Source organism: Oryctolagus cuniculus, chromosome 16, assembly GCF_964237555.1.
Source record: "Oryctolagus cuniculus chromosome 16, mOryCun1.1, whole genome shotgun sequence".
Lineage (NCBI taxonomy): Eukaryota > Metazoa > Chordata > Mammalia > Lagomorpha > Leporidae > Oryctolagus > Oryctolagus cuniculus.
The window spans coordinates 20,680,345-20,693,337 of record NC_091447.1 but is presented as its reverse complement, the minus strand read 5'-3'; the positions used below and the strand labels follow the sequence as shown (position 1 = coordinate 20,693,337).

The 12,993-nt window shown below is 49.0% G+C and overlaps 1 protein-coding gene across 9 annotated transcripts in view; it reads left to right on the top strand.

Moving 5' to 3' along the window:
* The window catches only part of CPVL (carboxypeptidase vitellogenic like), a 139,489-nt gene that overhangs the window by 20,875 nt on the left and 105,621 nt on the right, over window positions 1-12,993 (top strand). For all 9 annotated transcript variants that reach the window (XM_051853265.2, XM_051853263.2, XM_008261573.4 and 6 more), the window contains one exon: window positions 6,106-6,224. In XM_051853265.2, coding sequence (XP_051709225.2) covers window positions 6,106-6,224 — 119 coding nt within the window. The remainder of the gene's footprint in view (window positions 1-6,105; window positions 6,225-12,993) is intronic.

The window sequence follows — 12,993 nt, the reverse complement described above, 5'->3', positions numbered from 1 at the left end:
CCAAGAGCCAGAAGCTTCTTCCGGGTCTCCCACGTGGTGCACCTGCTCTTAATGATTCTTTGTGCTTAGGTAAATCACTGTATAGATGAAGGACTTACTCTTGTACCCCAGTAGATTCCTGCACAATAACATGGGATATAGAGGCAGCTGTTCTGAGGAACTGTTTGTGAAGAGAAGCAGAGGAATGGGGTGGTGGTGAAAGCGAGCAGGAACCAGTGTTGCTAAGGAAGGGATTTTAAGAGGATAGGAGAGAATGTTCGTGGTTGGAGATGATGGGGGTGTGGCAGGCGTTGATTCGGTGAGTAGCAGCATTGTTGGGGACTGTGTTACAGTGAGTAAGGCACGTGGAAGTGGTGACGTGCACTCAGGAGCCTGAAGTTTCTCACTGGTCCCAAGTGGGAAGGCAAGATTTGTGCCAGTGAGGCTGGGGAGTAGGTAGATGTGATGGAGATATGATTGTAATTGAACGTTTAGGGGTGTGATCATTTTAAAGATCAAAAAGAAATCTAAATGGTCCATACGGATGTATGATTTCATATTTTTGTTTTGATTTTGTTTTAAACCAAGACACTCTTTTACTCTAAAAGTAGACTTAAGTCCTGTTTGTTTGTCTTGGAATGTACATTGGCTTCAAGTTTCAGCATCTCTTTTTGTAAGGAAGGGTGGAAAATGTTGATAATGTATTCAGTGTATTTTTAAAAGGACTCGTTTCTGATGGACGTAGAGAAGTCATGGAAAGATGATTACCCGGTGAGTAGGTTATCCAGTGACACATATGAAGAGGCCAAATGGGATCAGATACTTATTTCAGCTTCTTTAATAAGTGGAGACTGATGACTTAGATTTCCTTCATTAACAAGAAATCAAAAGGAAATCATGTAATTTAGACTTGAAAATGAGTTAAATAATCATTGTAGGTTGAATATTCCTTATCTGAAATGCTTGAGACAAGAAGTATTTGAGATTTCAAATTTATTTTCATACTTGGGGATATTTGCATACAGATAATGAGATATCTTAGATAGGCCCCAAGTCTGAACATGGCATTCATGTTTGTTTCATATGAACTACATATATAGCCTAAGGGTAGTTTGACACAGTATTTTCAGTGGGCCTGCGTTTTGACTGTGACCTGTCACAGGCAGTCAGGTATGGGATTTTTCACTTGTATCATGTTGGCTTTTGGACCTGGGATGCTCAATGTGGATAACCAAACCCTACCAATCCCCAAGTGAGGAACTTGAGTCTCAGTACCTTACATGAATTGCCCAACAGTTGTAGAGAATAGAAACAGGGTAGCAGAGGTGGCTTTGGGGCCCCATCTTCTGTCTGCTGCTCTGTGCCTTGCCTATTGTAACTTACTTCCCTTTGAGAACCTTGTGTGACCAGATGTGCACACATTAAACAAGGAATAAGGCAGTGCATACCAAAGCCCTAACATTTCACAACTGAGGTTAAGTACACTAGAAAATTAGAGAAAGGAGCTATTATATAGGTTGACAAATCCAGGGAGACTATATTAATAGTAATAGTAGTAAAATAATTAATAGGTAACATTTAGTAATTATATCCCTATATCTAGCATAGCACCTGGGTGTAATAGGTACTCAATAAATATTTGTAGAATTTAAATTTGAGTCCTAAGCATGCAGGTATTGTGCTTTATATCCACTGGTTCATTTAATCTGCAGAGCAACCCTGACAAAGAAAGCATAGTTGTTCCATTTTACAGATGAGGAAACTGAGGCCTAGAGAATTTGAGTGTCTTGCTCAGAGCCATAAAACTAGTGAGTGACGGAGCTGGAATTAAAACCTACACCTGCCGACCTGAGAGCCTGCAGTACGAGTCACCATGCTGTGTAACCAGCTCCATACTTGACAGTTTGGGGTCAGAGTTGATAAATAGAGACAGGTCGATGTATCCTGAATGAGGGAGACAGCTTAAACAAAGGCGTTAAGTGAGAGTGACTATGGCATGCTTGTCATTCATCGGGTAGAATCACGTGGAAAGAATAAAGCGCAGTTGAGAGGTGCCCACAGCCCTCCTGCCTCTGTTTTCTACTTGCAAGCATGCTGGAGCTGTGGGCATCAGTGGCAGCCCAGGAAGATTCTGAGGGAGGTAGAGTTCTGGTCTACCCTTCTGTGCCAAGCCGGAGAGAGCTTCATCCAATGAGCGCTTCCGTGTAAAATATTCAATCTGCATGACATCACTGAAAGTGGTTAGACATTCAGATTCTTGGAGCTGAATTTTAAGTGGCTGATCCAAAGTCTGGTACATCTGGATGTTCCAGTGCAGCCCTGACAACACAATTAGGGATAATTTTATTCATCCGTTTTATGGAAAGTTCAGGAAGCTCTGGACAGATGGTCAGCCGGCTCCCTTAAGTCCCCTTTGTTTATCAAGCCTGTCAGAGCCCTCAGAACACGCTTCTTCATATTGCAGGGGGACATTTTCGAGATAAACAGCAGTTCACAGAAAGGCAGGGGAAATTTTTATTTTTTAATCTCCAATTAGCTGGTTTAGTTTGATGTAATTGTAATTGCATGTTTACTTTCTCTGCAGCTAGAATAAATCCTGACTCTCTCAAACAGAATGAACACAGGAGGCAAATTTTAGCGTGTTTGCAAACACTGCGTTTTCGCAGACTTTAAAGAATATTTTATTGGGAGGTCCTAACTTACGATTACATCGGCTCTGGCAGTGCCTTGCCCATGATGGTGATAACTCAAGTTTATGAATCTGACGTGCACCCTGATGAGCCGGGTCAAGCCCTTCTCTGGGCACACCCCAGTCTTTTGGAAAGTGCCAGTGTCCCAAACACTGGTAACAGCACTCGCGCACACAGAGGAAGTGAACTCACTTCCAAGAAGACTTTTCCTTTTCTTAACTGTTTGAAAGATTTGTACGGTGAGTCACGGTGCCAGAAAGACACAAACTGCTACGTGTCCAGAGTTTGTTGTCCATGTTCCATTAATAGACTCTGGAAGGGTGACCAGGACATTGAAAAATACAGCAACAACAACAGAAGTTCTTTTTTTTTGTAGACAGAGCTGAATCATTTGACAGTGATTGGGTTAGTGGGAATTAAAAGCATGAGACAGGGTGAAAACCTTTTTGTGGCCCAGAGAAAATTTCTCAATAAGATTTCAAGGAGATTTGCCTGCCTTAGGCGGTTTTTGTAGAAATAAGCTAATCTTGGTGTGTTGTCAGAGTGACTTCCATTCGGCTACTCGCACGTCCATTCGTTCGTTAGCATGCATTCATTAGAAAGGTTTTCTCGAAGGTCTTAAGTATGGAATCCGTGCGCTAAGTCCCACGGGGCACAGGAATAAATAGGTGGGTTCCCTGTTTTCCATCAACTCTGAATGAGGCGGGAAGGGCGAAATGTACCGAAGTTCAAGGTGGCTGAGAGGCAACTTTGCATCCCCAGGACGGGCAGGCGAGGGAGCCTGGGAACCGTTTCGAGAGCAGGCCAGTGAGCCCTGGGCTGTGCTGGTCGCAGGGAGACGGATGGATCCAATCAGCCTCCCCTCTATTCCATTCCCTCCAGCTCCTTTCCATTATATATTTTCTCTTTTTCTCATTATCCTTTGACCTGCCTCATTTTTCTCTGTCGTCTTTCTCGAATCTTCTCCTACCCGTTTACATCTCTGTGGTCCACAGCTCACCCATTTCCAACCCTCCTGATGTGGGGTGTGTCTCTGATGGATTTTGAGAAGATTAATAGTTTTGCTAAAAATATGTCCGAAGTGTTTTGAGGGCTGCTCACCTGGAGGGTGATCTTTCCTTGGGCTGGTTGAGAGTGGAAGAGGAGCGGAAGAAAAGACGGGCAGAGGTGAGCGTCAGGGCAGGGCCAGGCCCTGTGCCCCCCCCCCCCCATCCTATCTGTTCTCTCTCTGCAAATCCCCCTGGCTGTGCCTTTGCTTTGCTGTTTTCTCGTGGGGAGGGATGGGTCTCACTGGGGGAGAGAAAGAGGCCACAGAGGTGGGGTTAAGCACCCTCCCCTGGGAGAAGGGAGCTGAGCCAGACAAGGCAGGTTTCTAGATGCCCGTTGTCCCTCCCACTGTCTGGACCCTTGTTTTAAGCCCAGCTCTCTGCATGTATGTATGCAGTTTCCCGTTTGGTAAGGACCAAACACCTGTAGTAGGGGAGTCAGCAGCCACATTTTGGAGGAAAGGAAAGAAGATCGGAGATGAGGGACTTGCTGGGGAACCTGGACAGGATTTCAGGCCCAGGGCTGTCCCACCAGGAAGCTCTTGATGCCAGCCTAAGTAGGACCTCCCCCCACCTGCCGGCCAGTCTCCTCTGCCCTCGGGTGCTCCCCGCTGCTGCTAAGTGGACGCACTGCACAGGTGACAGCAGCAGCTCTGCTCCCTGCTTGCCAGCCCCTCTGCGGTTCCGCAGGCCCCGGGGGCCCTTAGTCCTGCAGACCCAGCGGGCAGCCCGTCTTTCGTGAGTGAGAAACAGAAGCACGGGGGCTTTGTGTGCCTGCCCGCCGGGTCACAGCTGGCTGGTAGCAGTGCTAGGACTGGCCAGGTCCTAGGGAAAGGTATCCCTGCAGTGTCCCTTTGGGGTGGGCATGCTGTTTTAGAAGAGGAGCTTGCAGCCTTGAGGCCGTGCTGTGCTGGGGAGTGTGGAGCGGCCAGCTGTGGGGCCGACTGCGCCCTCTCGATGACGTCACTGAGAGCTCACCAGCAGCATCTTGACTCAGTGGCTGCGCAGGCTCAGATTCCTCCCTCCCAGCCAGTCCCCGGCTTCTGTCTCAGACCTACAGAGCTCCCTTGAGTGGTGGCTCTTTCCTAGGGACATAGCCTTTGTCTGCACTTGAGGACGGGTCTCCACGCAGACTTCCTCCCCACCCCCCTCTTCTCTGTTCCTTCTCCACTCCCTTCCTAATCCCGGCCCCTCAGGTTCCCTGTCACCTGCCCCTTCTGATGGAGAAGCCTGCAGCCTAGGACTAGGCTTAGATCCCACCTCTCCTGCACTGGCTGTGTGACCTTGGGCAAGTTCCTTAACCTCTCTGTCCTTCAGTTTGCTCATCTGTAGAGTGGGGGAATAGCTATACCTCCCACGTAATATGGCACCTTCTCTGTGGGTGTCTATTAGTGTGAGCTACTCCTGGGTGCCCTGGCTGTCTGAACATCTCTCTTTCCTCACTGCGTCTGCCCCATTGCACCATAGCAAGCCAGTACCTCTGTCCTCTACGACTGTCCAACTGCCACTGAGTAGCCACGAGGTCACCCCCAGTCTCACTGCCTCCTGCTCCCCAGCGGGTCCAGCCACCCCTGTCTCCCACATGTCCCAGTTCATTCCCCTTTACGTATGTTTAAATTTTTAAAAAAAAGATTTAATTTATTTGGAAGGGAGAGATGGAGAGACAGAGAGTATAAATATCTGTTATCTGCTGATTTACTCCCCAGGTGGTCACAGCAGCCGGGGCTGGACCAGACTGAAGCCGGGAGCCGGGAACCCTGTGTGGGTCTCCAGCACACTTGGTAGGAACCCCAGAACTTGAGTCGTCATCTGCCTCTCCTCAGGCACATTAACACGGAGGCAGACCAGAAGTGGAGCAGCTGGGTTGCACACCAGCCCCGTGACACAGGTTGTGGGTGTCCCAGGTGGCTCAACCTACTGCCCCACCAGAGCCACCCCTTGGCTGCTTGGAAGCCACAGTGCGCACATGCGGGCTCCCCTCCGTGTGAGAGCGGCTCAGCCACATCTTTTCCCTGCATCCACGCCGCTGCCACTGACCCATTCTCACGTGGTCTGATGTGAACACCTTGATTTATATGTGGTGTGAGGACAGGTGGATGGCTTTTGTTTCTTTTATGAAAAGTCTGCTACAGCTTATAATAGATAATTAGGGACCCCTCCCACCCCCCTGCTGAATACTTACACGTTTCGCTTGTCCTTGGCTGAATTGTGTGTGGAATGTGTAGGACGGGTCACAGCTGGCTAGAATTTGCTGCCATTAAGTACCCTTCAGCCAGTTCCTTTGTGGTCTCTCGGGTCTCTCCATCCCAGATCGGATCCCTGGGAAGAGTCTTGAACATGGCTCTCACGGTGCTTTTCTCTAACCCCTGGGTATGTGTTTTTCTCACCAGCCAGAGCTCTGAGCTTGGTCAGTCCTTTCCCAGTGCTGAACGTGAAGAGTTACGCTGGCTACATCACCGTGAACAAGACCTACAACAGCAACCTCTTCTTCTGGTTCTTCCCGGCTCAGGTAGGCACGCACAGGTGGTCCGTGGGAACATCACAGTGCCCACCAGCTGGGGGTGCCAATCGAGGACAGGGACAGCAAGCTAGAGACCCACGGGGGTTTTGTGGGCTTTTAAGACAGGTTTTAATTGACCCAGAGTATTTGCCCGTATTTATAGGGTACAGGGTGACCTTTCAATCTACGTATGCAGTGTGTAGCCATCACAGCAGGGAAACCGGCATCGTCACCACCCCGACATTGGCCGTTTGTTTGTGTAAGGAACCTTCCAGTTGCTGCCTTCTGGCTGTTTTGAAATCCTCAATTAGTCTTGTCAACCACAGTCATCCTGTTAGGCTGTTGCATGTTAAACGGTATTTCTCCCATCCAGTTGTACCCTACAAGGGTTTAAAGAAGTCTTTTCAGATTCTTTTTTTTTTTTTTTCTAAAAATAAATGCTAGCAACACTGCGAGGTGTTCCTGTTTATGCGCAGGAAACAAATGTTAGTGGGGTAAGGGGAAGTCCAGCTTTTATAGCCCTCGCAGCCTTGGTGGGAAGAGGAACACTGCCACCTTCTTCCTGCCACCGTCTGCTTTGGATCTTGTTGTTTTATTCTAAAAATACTTGGCCCAGGGGTTGGTGACAGAGGCCATGGGGGGATGAGGAGAGGGAGATTCTTGTAGCTGACAGGTAATGCTTGTCTGAGGGTGTCTGGATTTAACCCCCATGGGCGTGCTGGGTTGCCCTGTCTGTGGACTCCTTCATGCAGTCACTACCCACTTGTTGAGCCTATACCAAGCTGAGAACTGAGCTCTGCCTCGGAGGGCTTTTGGAGGCAGGGTGACAGGGTTGGTGATCTAGGGTGGCTTCCTGGAGGAGGAGTCACTCACCTTTGGCCCTAGTAGACAGAGGTGGGTGTTTCTTTGTACCCTACCATGTTATGCAGTCTTTTGTTGTTACTCCGATATACATGAGACAAGCTACTTAGGAAAGCAAGGTTTATTTGGGCTCATGGTTTGGGATTAGGCAGTCCCATTGTCTAAGCCTCTGGCAGCTGGTGTGGAATGTGTGCCTGGAGGGGAAGGATCACATAGCAAGGCAGGTGGCAGAGCGGTTGGTCCTGATGTGGGCTTTTTAACCCATCCTCTCAAAGGAACTGCCTCCAGGTACACCCCCAGTCTCCTAAGGACCTTCTATTAGGCACAGCTTCTAAACTGTGGTTGGATTATGTTTCTACCTTCTTAGTACCATTAATTTATGACTGTGGGGGCTTAAAGTCCTTCATGAGTTTGGGAGCCAAATCATATTCAAGCCATAGCATTTACCAATTCTGTGTAGGTTATGTCCGGGTCACCAGTTCTTGTGCATAAACAAGATACTTTAAGCTTAGGGATGCCACTGGGGATACTGGTGGGAGTGTTGAGATGCATTAACAAGTTTTATCCCACCACACGGTGAGTTTCTGCTTTTATTCTCCAAATTGGATTTGCTTACGAAGCTAGAGAAAGCAGAGAAAAAGCTATCTCCGTGGAGGGTGGTATTTGTATTTGCATGTGATTTACATATAGCCTTGTTGTGTATATAAGAACTGGATAAATGGCTTAATCCTGGGCAGTTTCCACAGTAAATTGTTTCTGTTGGTACTGTTGAGTTTTATTTTCTTGACATCTTCTGCTTGTGCAGCCTCGTGGCACCTGGCATGGTTCACCCTTAAATAGGCTCTTGTTAGGTGGGGTGCGAGACCTGGTGAAGAATTCCACAGGCTTTGTGGGGGCACTCCCTCTCTGGAAGGCGCACCTCTGCTCCCTGGAGTGAGTTTGTTTCCTTCCTCGTTGTTGCTGTTGTATGAGACACCTGGAGCTCGGTGTTTAAGGAGCTGTTGAGCTTCAGGGCTGGACAGGTACGAGTGTGAGTGCCCTTTGGCTGGACAACACGCAGCTGTGGTGCATGGCGGTCTGCCGGCACGGGGCAGGGGGCAGTGGGCCTGCAGACGCACACAGGGAGATATTCAGCAAACTATACACACTCAGTTTGGAAATAAGAACTCATTCTAACAGTAGGAATTTTTCTTGTATTCTTAGAAGTTTCTGAAACTTTACACCTTTCAGAACTCTCTGTGCATGGACCTTTTTTCATACCCCATCTTTCAGTATCGTTGGATGCAGTCATTTGTCACTAGCCCCTGTGTTAGTTGTTCGTTGCTGCCATAACAAATGTCCATGAGCGTCACGTCTTCAAACACACAGACTTGGTTATCTCACAGTTCTGCAGGTCAGAATTCTGACGTGGGTCTCTCTTGGCTAAAAACAAGTGGTTGGCAGGACGCAGTCTTTGGGAGGCCCTAAGAGGGAATCGCGATTTCCAGGGGCTGCTCAGATTGTTTGGCTCCTGTCCTCCTGCTACATCTTCAGAGCCTGCACCTGCTCCTGCCAGGTGACTCCTCACGCTGCATTGCTCTGGTGCTGTCCGCGGTCATCACTTAGTCTCCTCTGCCTCCTGTCGTCTGCTCCTCCGTCTTGCAGAGGTTTCACTGGGCCCTCCCGGACAATCCAGGGCAACCTCGTTATGTGAAGGCCAGGCTATCAGCAGCCTGCACTCCCCTCTGCCCCATAGCCCAACACACCGTAGGCTAGCACTCAGGCTTCTTGCGGGAGGTGGGGAATTGGAAAACTCGGCTGGTGAGTGATTCTCAGTATGTCTCATGCAGCTATGTTGTAGGGAAGAAGTGCCTTTGGCTTCCCCCAGGGATTCTGGCTGGGCCAGTGGGAGAGGCCAGCAAGTTGCAGAATTACCAGGATGGATCACACTTTGTGAAGCCATCTCTCCAGCCTGCAGGCCACTGTCCCGTGCCCAAAGCTTCTGGCCCCTAAGTGGCCCCCACTCCTTTGCCTAGAGCAGGCAAAGCAGCTGGAGGTGGGCTGTGGTCCTGTGCACCCCCTGGGATGAGTGCTGGAAAGAGAAGCTGGAGAGGCAGGTGCAGCGAGCACAGTGAGTGTTGGCTGTCCCAGTCCTGCTGGGTGTTTAAGACTTGCTGGGGCTCAGTCCCCTCTTCCCTGCCCCCCATCTTCCTCTGAATCCCTGTTCCCACCCCAAGCTCAGTCCTACCCCAGCCAGAGAAACAGAGTTGCTTTGTTTCCTTTTCTGCCCTGTTCCCTGTTTATGATCTGATCAGTTCCTGGTAGACATCTGGACCTTGAGAATCTTCTTTGTTTTTTTTTTTGTTTTGTTTTTTGTTTTTTTGACAGGCAGAGTGGACAGTGAGAGAGAGAGAGAGAGAGAGAGAAAGGTCTTCCTTTGCCGTTGGTTCACCCTCCAATGGCCGCCGCGGCCGGCGCACCGCGCTGATCCAATGGCAGGAGCCAGGAGCCAGGTGCTTCTCCTGGTCTCCCATGGGGTGCAGGGCCCAAGCACCTGGGCCATCCTCCACTGCACTCCCTGGCCACAGCAGAGAGCTGGCCTGGAAGAGAATCTTCTTTGATGAGGGAAATGATCAAATAGAAACAAATGAAAAGCCCATTTTTTTTTCCTTCCGTTGCCTGTGAGCAGGTGAAGGTCGTTGTCTGGATCGCAGCTGATGTGCTGGGGCTATAAGGCTATTCAGGGAAGGGTGCAGGTATCGCACGTGCTCTTGGTCTCCAGACTGAGGTCTGAAACCTCCCCGCGTGAAACAGTGGCTTGGCCGTGGTGTGAGTGTGGGCGTGGGGTTCCCCCGTGCAGTAACTGGGAGCCTCTCTGGGTGCGTGCCCTGACCAGATTATGGTCTTTTGGGTGTAGTACTTCGGCTGTAAACATAGCCTGAGATGATTCCAGAAGATGTGGCCGTGAGGCTGCCACAACAAGAAAGACTTTCAGCACCCAGCGTTCTGTTGAAGTGACAGAGGAAGCCGCAGTGGGCAGAGATGACAAGATGGTGTTCTAGACAGGTGTTGCCCACGGCAGCGGGCATGCATTGTCTTAGGATCTCCAAACCCAGAGACTCGCCTGCACAGCCAGATAGCGGGGGCTTTCCGCTGTAAATCATGGCGAGAGACTGGCTCGGGTGAAGGAGACCAGTCCTGTGACGGGGAAGCAGTGGTTCCCCAAAGGAGGGACAGTCCGGTTAATTTGGCAGAAATATTAGGTCCTTGCCTATCACAGGGAAGTGGCTGATGTTGTCACCAGGAGGGAAATGACCCCTGCAAGAAGCCAAAGGTGGAGAAAATAAGAGATCCAGGAAGGATGCCCCACGCTTGTAACATCCTTTGAGTAACTTTGGGGTGGAATGCTGCTCTCAAATTAGTTTTGTTTTCCTCTTATTTCTGTGAGACTCCTGTTATTGTCTACAAATCAGTGCATAATGGATTCCAGAACTTGCACTCGCTGTGTAATGGGAATACAATCTGCAAGAGAAATGAGGGGTAGGCACTCGGCATGGAATAAAAATGATGATGAAGCCAATGCAAATGCAGCCATTAGAACGTCTGGTGTTAAATGAACATTGTGTGCTAAGCAGTGGGCTTTTTCTTGGTCCTTACCAAAACCCCATGGAGAAGGAATTACCCCTACTTTATAAATAAAGAGAATATCAGAAAGCAAATAATTAACTCTAAGCTCCCCAGCTAGAAATTGGCAGACTAGAATTTTTTTTAAAAATTATTTTATTTGAAAAACAGAGTTACAGAGAGAGGCAGAGCCAGAGAGAGAGAAAGAGGTCTTCCATCCGCTGGTTCACTCCCCAAATGACTGCAGCGACCAGAACTGAGCTGATCCAAAGCCAGGAGCTTTTTCTGGGTCTCCCATGCAGGTGCATGGGCCCAGGCACTTGGGCCATCTTCTACTACTTTCCCAGGCTGTAGCAGAGATCTAGTTCGGAAGAGGAGCAGCCAGGATTCGAACCAGTACCCATATGGGATGCTGGCACTGCAGGCTGGGGTTTTAACCTACTGCACCACAGTGCCAGCCCTAGACCTGGAATTTAAAACCAGGTTTGTGATCTAGAATTCTTTGCTCTTGCCTTTCAAGTATTTCATCTTGGGAAATCTACTCATGGAAGGCACTACAACATAATGGTTCAAAGTAGAGGTTCTTGAGTTAGCTGGGCTTGGGTAGAAATTTTGGCCCCAGAACTTATCAAATATAATTCTGGACATGTTTCTTAATGCCTCGGAGTATTGGTTTCCTTATTTTAAAAAATGGTGATTAAAAATACTTACTTGATGGGGCCAGTGCTATGGCACAGTAGTTTAATCCTCTGCCTGCATCACTGGCATTCCATATGTTTGCCTGTTTGAGTCCTGGCTGCTTTTCTTCTGATCTAGCTCTCTCCTGTGGCCTGGAAAAGCAGCGGAAGATGGCCCAAGTTTTTGGGCCTCTGCACGCATGTGGGAGACCCGGAAAAAGCTTCTGGCTCCTGGCATTGGATTGGCTCAGCTCTGGCCATTGCAGCCATTTGGGGAGTGAACCAGTGGTTGGGAGACCTTTCGATCTCTCCCTGTCACTGTCTGTAACTCTACCTCTCAAATGAAATCTTTAAAAATGAATAAATAAAAAATAATACTTACCTGACAGTAGTTTTAAGATGAATGAGAGAATATGGTGCTGCCATCGGAGTGTGTCTGGTGTAGAAATATATACCAGCTATAGTTGCTGTTGCTGTTATTGCAATATGATTATGAATACTTTTTTTCTAAAGATTTATTTATTTATTTATTTGAAAGGCAGAATTACAGAGAGGCAAAGGCAGAGAGAGAGGAGTCTTCCATCCGCTGGTTCACTTCCTACATGGCTGCAGTGGCCAGAGCTGGGCCGATCCGAAGGCAGGAGCCAGGTGCTTCTCCTGGTCTCCCATGGGGTGCAGGGCCCAAGCACTTGGGCCATCCTCCACTGCCTTCCCGGGCCACAACAGAGAGCTGTCCTGGAAGAGGCGCAACCGGGACAGAATCCGGCGCCCCGACCGGGACTAGAACCCGGTGTGCTGGCGCCACTAGGTGTGTTAGACCCTAGGAGTGAGGATGCTAACATGTCGAGAGGCACACCCCAAAGACTCAGAGTCCAGACCAGCTGATGCAAAAGCAAGAGGATTTATTCGGTGTCTGCGCAGACAGGCCTCCTGAACTCGGGAGTCCAGAGAGCGCCCCCAGCACAAAGCCACATGGTTTATATACCCGCAGCGACCAATCAAAAGCACTATAGAGTCCATGCACACAGCAGTCCAGTCCGCGAGCTGATCATGTGAAGGGCATGCGTCTTCTATCCATTCAGCTACGGGATCACATGAGAGGCCATGCACACAGCAGTCCAGTCCGTGAGCTGATCATGTGAAAGGCATGCGTCTTCTATCCAGTCAGCTACGGGATCACATGGGAGGAATGCACCTCGTCGCCATTTTGTTGTTTACTTCTTTAGTAGTTCCTTTCCCTGCCAGCGCCATCTTGTTCACCCTGAGGGGGGACGACTTCTGGCTCCCTTTGTTCCCCTGGTGGGAGAGTGGCGTCCCGCTTCCCACACCATTATTTGAGTATTAGGAGGCATACAAACTGGGTTAGGTCTTAGCACAGCCAGGCACAAGTGTCGCAGCTAGCTAAGCGTAGGGTCCCTTATTTTTATAGCTGTACCTAATTTTAGCTTTGGGGGAAAAAGTTTAGGGCTATAATTTTTAAACTTTAATTTTATTTGGGGCAAAGGTAACTTCTTGTTTTTAATGGTATTGGCTTAGGTCATTCCATCTTGGTTTGATTTTTAAGGTTCTTCAGGTGGAGGATTAGCCTACTGAGCCACGGCGCCGGCCTCAAATTAAATGTTAAAAGGCAACAGATC